This window comes from Calidris pugnax, unplaced genomic scaffold, assembly GCF_001431845.1.
Source record: "Calidris pugnax isolate Ruff unplaced genomic scaffold, ASM143184v1 scaffold111, whole genome shotgun sequence".
Classification (NCBI taxonomy): Eukaryota; Metazoa; Chordata; class Aves; order Charadriiformes; family Scolopacidae; genus Calidris; species Calidris pugnax.
In genome coordinates, this window is record NW_015090872.1 from 4009435 (window position 1) to 4019253 (window position 9819).

Consider the following 9819-nt stretch of genomic DNA (forward strand, 5'->3'; position numbering starts at 1 on the left):
TATTTTTAATGCGCTAACACATGTCTTCCTTTTCTTTTCTTCTCCTTTCTCTTTCTGTATTTCTTTCTTTCTGGCTATCTTTTCTCTTTTTCTTTCTTGCTGTCTTTCTAGTATTAGCCTTGCATACGTTGCTGCAGTTGCTGTTCTTTTATTTAAAAAAAAAACAACAATCTTTCAGTATCTTCATGTTCAGTTTAAAAAGCTGGTTTGCCCGTTTTCTGAGGCTTGTACATTTTCACAGGCTCCAGCTCGTTTAATCATAAATAGAAACATCACCATTAGAATTGTCACTTGGCAAATGTAGTGACATGCATATGCTCTCATAAATAAGCTATTGAGAGTCTTCAGACGATTCTTAACACTTATGAATTATTTACACCATCTAATGTAAATTACTATTTATCAGTGAATATATATTAATAATTTGATTATAAAGGAAACATAGCATTAATGGGCACCAATATATGTTAATTCCCAATGAGGAACTGTTACATTACTCATAAAGAGACCATACCAGTCCTCTTCAAAAAGATATCAATAGAAAACAGAGTAAAACATCATATTGTAGCCTCAAAAACGTATTAATCTTTTCTGTACTTGGGAGAATGACTGACTGATTCAGTGGAGGAAAGTTTTCTACAAGGATTGAAGTTAAGTATTTCCTTTGCTTATTTCATAAAAAAGTAAGGTTGAGAAAACTTAAGTAAAAAAAACAGATACAGCTTTATTGTTTTAAGGTCTTAGGTTACTTGTTTGGCACATCCCTGTGGAGCCAAACAACCTTTGCAGAGACCTCTGTACCACTAGATGTCATGATTGTTTCACAGAGATAATGCTAGAAGAATTCATCTTTGAGGAAGAGTTCTGAAACAAGTTTCCTTTGGTTCTCATTGCTCGTTTGTCATCCTAAAGATGCTGTACGTGAGACAGGTCATTAGGCAGAAGCTTCTTAATGGGCAGAGGGTTCATTCTAAAGATTATTGGGTCAAAGTCTTGGTTCCAGTGATTTTCTTTTAACATGTTCAGTACTTTAAGGTTGCAAATGATATTCTGTATAGCAAGTTATGTCACCTCGTAATAACTCATATAGTTTCAGTGCCTGATTTTGCTTTCTTTTGCACCAGTTTAAACTGAGAGCAATTTCATGAAGGTAACCTGTTAGAAATAGATACGTGGAAGATTAAATTTGGGTCTGTAGGTGTTAATGTGCTTTGTCATTGCTACTCCAGCTCTCACAGAAGTTGGCCTCACGGAACAGTCAACTGCAATTGTAATGTCAGCGTTACAGAGCTCTGGTTTGCGGTGCAAACCCTCAGCTGGAGAGAGCTGCCCCGTGGAGCGTGGACAGGCCATCAGTGCTCAGCTACAGTGTGCAGGGCTGCCGGTGTTTCGTGATGAGGTGACGCACGAGTTGTCCGAAGTTATAACAGAGGTAGTTAGATTTGGTAGGGATTATCTCTGTGGCCAGCAAGGCTGTAGAGGAGCAGCCGTTCTGCGGGCAGTGGTGGCTGTTGAAGGTGTGACCTGCCCCTGGCTCCCTGCCACTGCCCTCCCCGGGGCTGCCAACGTGACAGCTCTGCCAGTAAAGCCAGTTATACACACACTTGGTGACTGGCATCACGCAGAAAGCGTGAGGCTGATTGGAACAGGCAAACAGGCTCTGGTTTAGCTGAAGCTGATTAGAAAGTCCTCAAACACATCTGCCAGCTGGGTCTGGCTTCCAGCTGTGGCTGTGAAGCTGCCAGCTGGGTCTGGCTTCCAGCTGTGGCAGTAACCCAGAGGTAGATTCTGCAGCTTTGTGAGCCAGCACAGGTGCGTATGAAAGATGCCATCTATCTACATGGTGATTTTCTTCACACCAGTGTAAACGGTCACCAGTTATGTTGTTTAGAACTACTTACCTAAACAAGAAGACCTGTATATATTACATGTTCACTTGTTGCAAGACTGCAGTATTTCTGAGCTATTGCAATAACCCTTCCCTTATATTTATTTGCCTTTTCAGGAAGCTGCTCTGTGCAGACAACTTCCCATGGACTCAGAAAGCATGGCCCCCGTTCAGACAGCTGTGAATACCCCTGCCATGACACAAGACATGAGGCCTATTACAAATAACGGGTCTGATCCTTTCTTGAACAGGCAAGTTCATGTCCTCTTCATTAGGTGATTGGTTCTGTTGCCTTCTTCATGCTTTTAAAGTTGTTTCTCTCAAGTGGTTTCTTATATTGTCTTCTTTTGTACTTCCTGTGAACAGGGGTTACTGCTGAGGGGCTGACCTGAAATCTTTTAGTTTATACTTCAAGAAGTAATCTTAGAAAAATCAAAGAAATGGTAACAGGTGGTTTTAAATTGTACTGCAGGTGTATGCAGAAGACTAGGTAGAATAGGTACATTACCTAAAGATAAATAAACTCAATTTTTTTAGGCTATCAGAACTGCTTTTGTGTGGAGATTTATATATTCATGTGTGTATTTCAAAATTTAAGAGTGGTCCCCCTTCAGTTTCTTTATAGTTGGTCTGATGCAACATGACCACATTAGTGGCCAACAGTTGAGAATGTGGCTTAATAACTTGGTATTTAATATGTAACCTACTGTGCTGTCTTTATTTCAAACACCATGATCGGGGACTATGTTTAACAGAACATCTTTACTGAAGCTTTTTCATGTTTCAATTTCTAGTGGGCCATACCATTCCAGGGAACAGAGTACAGACAGTGGTTTGGGATTAGGATGCTACAGTATACCAACGACTCCTGAAGATTTCCTCAGCAACGTAGATGAGATGGATACAGGTAGAATACTCTGGTTTAGCTTAAACTATAATGATATGAATAACTTTGTGTAGTAACTGGTAATGTTTTATAATTGCATAACTGAACAATAATCTCTTACTTTCCCATGAGAGAACAGATTGAGACTGGGGAAAAATGCCTAAAAGGTACTTAGAGCCTATAAAGTTCTTAGCTTTAACTTAGGTCCAGATTCTACCCTTTTACCTTAAACTGATATTAAACAAAATCAGTAAAAGATAGAAAACGTGAGCCTTAATTTGTGTTTTCATTCCATAGTGGAAAGTAGGAGGAGTAAAAATCTGGTCTTAGCTTGCATTCTTGGTACAAATCACTGCATTTTCTAACTCTGGGAAGTCAGTCTCTTTAGCAAGTCTTTTACAATGGCAAGGTTGGATTTGCCTTCAAAAAGGAATGTATTTAGCTAGTTTAAGTTTTGGTATGAATTTATTTTTATATCAGTATCCTCATGTTATTTAAAATACTGAAATAAGTTACTAGGAAATCAACAAGTTTTTTTTCCAGATAGTGAAATTCTCAGCAGTTCTTCACCTAAGCTTCCTTTTGAAGCCAGCAGAAGTTGCAAAGAAGTTGCAAAAAGGTTTCTCCATTAAAGATTTTCATGCTTGTTATTAGAAATTTATGAAAAAAGATATATTATTGCACAGCTAGATTGCTGTAAATATTTTTTTCAATTTTAACTTTTGAAATGTCACTTTTTAAATTCTGCCCCATAATCAGCATTCACCCTTGTGCAGAGAGCAGGATGGAGGGTTTACATAAGACTTGGTTGCATTGCTCCCTGTGCAGACTAGCGAACTCTGAACAATCCTGCTTCCCAAGAGGAAGGTCAGAGGCTGATTACTTTGAGCACTGCTGGAAGGGCCTTTTGTGCTTTTGAGAGCAAAGCAAGGATACAAAATTAACTCTTACAAGAATATGCATTCTGCAAGCAAATGTGGTTTTGAGGTAATGTTTGTAGAGGATAGAAATGCTCACAAGTGCTTATAGGAAAGGGGCACTCTAATTTTTGTTATCAATTGTGTTGATAACAAACCCACAAGAAGAGTTTAATATTTCAAAAGTCCTTCTTTTCTTTTCCTAGGAGAAACTATAGCACAGACGGCCATGAACATAAATCCACAACAGACACGTTTCCCTGATTTCCTCGACTGTCTTCCAGGAACAAATGTTGATCTTGGGACTCTGGAGTCAGAAGACTTGATCCCTATTCTCAATGATGTGGAGTCAGTACTCAACAAAAATGAGCCTTTCCTTACCTGGCTGTAATCATTCAATGCTGATTCAGCCTACAATGCAATTCAGCGTTTCTTTTTCCTCTTGAGATAGAGGTAGAGTATCTGAAAAGCCTCAAGAGATGCAACTTACTGCCTTAATGACTTTTGTTACATCATCTTTTTGGTCAGTTTAATCTCTGCCTGGATTTGATTGACACTAACTTAAATATAAAATACATCTATATATATATATCTATAAAAACATATACACATATATATTTCTTCCTCTTTAAAAAAAAAAAGCACACTACTTTATTACATACCTGTGTACTTTACATATCTGTAAACTTCTTTATCTTTTCAGACCAGGCAGAAATGGTTCACTTTAAGGATAGAAAGTGGGTGGTGTTCGTGCATGTCCCTGACTGGTCTCCTAGTATTGATTAACATCACAAACCCTTTATGAATCACAAAATGTAACTACTAGGTCACTTGGTTCTGAACACTGCACAGCATCAGACCATGAGAGCAGCTTTATTACTGTTTTTATGACAATAGTATAAGAATGTTTTTTTTTAAAATCAATTTAAGCTTTAAAAATATTTTTATCTTTCTTAGTAAAAGTGTGCTGTATGGAATATAGATTAAATCTGATCCATATCAGCCATAATAATTCTCATTATGTATTTTTAAAGGCACAAACAGTACTATTGCAATTTATTTTTTCAGTATATTACTGTATAGCTTTTGGAAAATAAATACTTCCAGTCTGAAAGTACCAGAAATGTTTAGCAACATTTTTACACTACAATATTGTTGCAAAATAAACTAGACTGGTACTGACTGCTGCCTTTTAAAAATAAAGCAATGTATTATAAACAAGCATTTTTTTAAAAGATCTTAGATTTTGATGTTTATTATATTAAGCACTACAATTTTGTAACTTAACACGTGAATGAACAACTTTTTATATATATAAAATCTGTGGCAAATATCTTAAATGCAAAAGCATGCTTTTGAAATCAGGTCTGAAAAATGTGGCACTACTTGTTAATGTCATATGTAGTGGGAAGCTCCCCTTGCTCATACTGTTTTCAGTAATGTTTTTAACTGACAATGTCAAAATACATGTAGTTGTATACATGAAAAAAGATGGTAACTTTATCAGGGCAATGCTAGGGCAGTATTGTAACTTGTCTGGTAAAGTTGCGTAGACCTTAAGTCTTTCACTTCTTGCAGTCGGTGTGCAGGACACAGGGCATGTTCTGTGCGTTGCTACCTGTTGTGTATCCTACAAACGCTTCTTTATCAGAGGTTTGGGACTGAGAAGGCATCAAGGACATTAAGCTTGCAGTTCCCCTGAAATGCAAATGAAGTCCTAAAATTCTTAAATATTTTGAAATTATATTATTTATAATCTATGAATTTAAGCTTTTTATATTGAAAAAATGTGTGTCTTTTTATGAAAGGCATTAAAACTTTTCTCTATGCTTAACCCAGGCTACGTAGAGAGGAGGAAGAGATGTAACTCAGTGTTAATGTGTGTTTGCCAGGTCTAATGACACTTAACCAGATCTTACTGATGCACCAGAATATTGATCACTACAGACTTTTTTTCATCTGGTTGGGTGAAGGTAGGTGAAAAGGTCAGAGATGAAGTGATGGGAATATGGAGTAGGTTTGGAAGACACATGATTACGTGACAAATGTAGATCCTTGCTGGGAGGGGAGGCCGCAGATAGAGATACATGGAAAATGAATCACCAGTGTTCAGTAAAAAAGGTCATAGAAGAACCTGATACAATAAACTACTTTGTCAATGATGAATTGCTGGGCGTACGTGATATCAGGAGGTGGAAAATTAAAAGCACACACACCGAAATTTTGAAAAAAGAGATGGAAGGCAAAGACCTACCATCACAAACTTGTATTACGTAGGGAGAAGTAGCTCTTTTTATGTTTGTTTGTGGGGTTTTTTAATAGAAAATGAGATGTGACAGCAGAGTTGTGTCTGCACAGAATTGAATTACTGAATGGGCATTGTGTTCCTTTTATTCTTTTGGAGGGGTTATTTGTTGGGGATTTTAATTATTTTTGCTAGCGCTAACTGTTGAGGTAGTGGAAATTTCTTTTCAACAAACAGGGGACCGGGCAGGGCTGACCAATATTACTGTAATTATGATTAATCTCTCTCTTTTAAGGATTTCTTCAGGTTGTCAGCCTAAACGAAAAACAAGTGGTCCTAAGGCTTTGTTCTTTAGTGACATGACTGACTTTGGGACAAGAATTGGCGAAATTTTGGCATCTGGTTGCAGTGCCAACTTGTAAGGCCAACCTGTCAGTTTGGCATGCTTGGCCTAACGAACTGAAAGCCATTGGTGCTAGAACAATTCACAGTAGCTGCAGGTCTGAGCTCTAGTATGATTCAGTTGATACTGCTCATCATTAGGTTGTGTTTAGAAAATGCAGTTTTTTCATTTGCTAGTAAATCTGTACTTATGTAAATATAAATTTTGCCCAAGCAGGTCAGGTTCTCAGCTGGCGTGAGTTAGCTAACCTGTGTTGACTTCTGTTTGGCTACACTGATTTTCATCAACTGAAGGACATACTTCTAACAATGAAAAGTGATGGAGTTTTCTAGTAAGGTCACGTAAGATGTTTATCAGAATTGTGAAGCTACAAACTTGATTCATCTTTCATTGGTGTTTCAGGTGGTTAAGTGTCTTGGTTCAAAGACCTTAAAGAGGTAAAAAAATCAGGAACTATGTTTCCATATTACTTCCACAATAAACCATCAGCAGATTTGAAACAAGGATGTGTGATGTGAAAACATCACTTCCAGTGTAAAACAACTGCCAGACTCTTAGGTCAGATCTTTACTCAGTCATGAACTAAATCATTGTTAAGTTAAAAGTGATCCTTTACACTGTAAGCTTTTCATTTTTGTAATGGAGAGTATGTATCAGATAAAGTGCAGCAAATCTATTTTTTTAAGGTTCTCTTTTTTTAAAAGTTTCTGACTTTAGGCATATGGCAGAACTTTTAAGCATTCAAAGCATATGTAATTCTTCTGAAACTGAATTTCTTGCTGACAATATTTCCCTGTACTGTTTCAGGTTTTGAACATTTACTAAATGTACACTGTCTACTTATAGTATAAATAAAATAAATGTGCCAGCTGGACAGTTTCACTGTTGACCATTGCTGTGGGTGGCATACATAAGTCTTGGTGATACAGAAGTAATGGGATGCTGTTAATTACAGTTTGTATTCTGGTAATACCGTTAGAATGTAACTTGGGGAGGGATTGGGTTTCAGTTTTTAAGAACAAATGTTGTTTGGGGAAGGGAAGGATTAAATTGTCTATTTTAAATACAGAAAAATATGGGTGTTCAAATAAACTTGTTTCCTAATATACTACATCCATGTACATGCTAGTACTTTAACTTTTTTATTTACTTTTTTCATTTTGTTATATGATGTGTGTGAGCATTTGTTTTTAATTTTGAATACGTTGCAACAGATTGTATGTATCAAAAGCAATCAGATCAAACTGTTGTATCTAGGGTTTGGTTCTGGTGGGTTTTTTTATTTCTTTGATCTTGTACATGAAAAACAAATATAAATGAGCTTAAAGATCTTGGATATTGGTTTATTAAATTGTTTGTTTCTTTTCTTTGGAGGATTTTAGTATGTGCTTCCCAGGGAACTGTGTTAACACTGCTTGGAATAAAGGTACAGACATACTATTCTCTGCAAAAGGCATACATTTTGAATATAAATGATTAGCACTTAGCAATTGAAATGGGTTATTTTACCATTATGTTCCAGTTTATTAGTAGTTATGGTCATTAGTGATGGTTACAGTTTTACTCATAGTGTTTCCAACATGCTCCCCAGTGCCACTGTTACTTGTTTCTTTTAGTGGTGCTTCGTAATTCCTAATTCACTAACAGAAATGTTCTATTATGATTTGTTTAATACAGTTACCTCTAAACAGAAGAGTTACTATCCAGTCCATTTGCTGTTAAGTTCTGTTTTGGGGACTTAAATAGTGCTTTTGTTTCAGTCTGATCACTTATTCAAGAAGTTTTTTAAATTCTGTATTCAGACCTGTTGTCTTTCCTAGGAACAAGCCATGAAACCTAAATGTCCTGGGCTTGTATTTGAGTATCTGCCCTTTACTGTCATGGTACATAACATGGGTGATTTATGATCCAATGCAACTGCTACTGTTAATTAATTTTAAAACCCTTTCCTGAATCATTCCCTTACATAATTTATTCAAATTAATTGTTAGAATGCTTCTAACAATATCTTGCATTTACGTAAAAAAAGCTCTGGAACCTCCACCAAACAGAAATGCAAAGTCTATTAGCTTCTGACCCTGTTTTGAGAAATACGTTTGTTAATTCATGGCCTGTTTACTCAGGAATGTTAAATGTTGAAGTTTCTTTGGCAGAAACATAGAATGTGTGTTTGTTTTAAAAGTCTTTCGGTTTGTTTCTAAAGATGCCAACTCATGTCTTGGAAGGTATCTTTCTCTCCCTCCAAGCTGGCAGTGCTCGGTGCAGATGGCTGCTCCCATGATATTGTTACCCGAGAGCTGTAATAACACGTCAGGGGGGATTTCCTGAGATTGTGATGTACTGAAACCCCCAGCTGTTTCACAGGAAGCACGTCAGTACTCTGCCTTTCCCAGACAACAAGGTAACGTAGCAGTCCCGGTGATGGGCCTTCTCATTTCCCTGCTGGGGTTCAGAAAGCCACTTCAGGCTGCACCAACGGTGTCACGCCTGCAAAGGATTCCTGTGCCTGTGTTTTCTTTTGGATGAGTGGCTTAAATGCTGAACAGAAACATAGAATGTGTGTTTGTTTTAAAAGTCTTTCGGTTTGTTTCTAAAGATGCCAACTCATGTCTTGGAAGGTATCTTTCTCTCCCTCCAAGCTGGCAGTGCTCGGTGCAGATGGCTGCTCCCATGATATTGTTACCCGAGAGCTGTAATAACACGTCAGGGGGGATTTCCTGAGATTGTGATGTACTGAAACCCCCAGCTGTTTCACAGGAAGCACGTCAGTACTCTGCCTTTCCCAGACAACAAGGTAACGTAGCAGTCCCGGTGATGGGCCTTCTCATTTCCCTGCTGGGGTTCAGAAAGCCACTTCAGGCTGCACCAACGGTGTCACGCCTGCAAAGGATTCCTGTGCCTGTGTTTTCTTTTGGATGAGTGGTGTCCACATCTCTGCTGGGAGTCCCACCTCTCACACCGCTTTCCATAGAGCTCTGTCAGGAGGGCATCCCAACAATGTTATTTTCAGTGTGGTACTTCAGTTAAAATCTTTCTTGTGCTTTTTTTTTCTACCTGGTCCTCAAAGCTTGCTCTTCCCCATGTCATCAGTAATGCCTGTGTCCCTGTTGTGCTTTAACCCCAGCTGGCAGCAAGGACCACACAGCCACTTGCTTACTCCCCCTTCCCCCTGAGAAGGGCAGGGAGAAGATGGGGAAAAAAGGAGGGGAAAGGGGAAAAAAAACCTCATGGGTTGAGATAAAGACAGTTTAATAGAACAATAATGGAAAAGGAAAATAATAATTTTACTGGTGCAAGAATATACAAGAGATAAGTCACAGAGTGAACTGGTTGCCCAGCCCAACCCGAGCAGAGATGGCAGATACCTCCTCCCTGGGCCAACCCCCATTTCTATACTGAGCATGACATCTATGGTATGGAATATTGCCTTGTTCTGTCTATGCTCCTTCCCAGCTTCTATGGGAAGCTGAAAAGAGTTAT

At 38.0% G+C, this 9819-nt stretch overlaps 1 protein-coding gene across 1 annotated transcript in view; it reads left to right on the forward strand.

Annotated features, from left to right (window-relative positions):
* The window catches only part of WWTR1 (WW domain containing transcription regulator 1), a 58873-nt gene extending 51198 nt beyond the window's left edge, over nt 1–7675 (forward strand). The window contains exons 4-6 of the mRNA XM_014945778.1: nt 2006–2139; nt 2683–2795; nt 3898–7675. Coding sequence (XP_014801264.1) covers nt 2006–2139; nt 2683–2795; nt 3898–4082 — 432 coding nt within the window. The 3' untranslated portion in view covers nt 4083–7675. The remainder of the gene's footprint in view (nt 1–2005; nt 2140–2682; nt 2796–3897) is intronic.
* The last annotated feature ends 2144 nt before the right edge of the window (nt 7676–9819 follow it).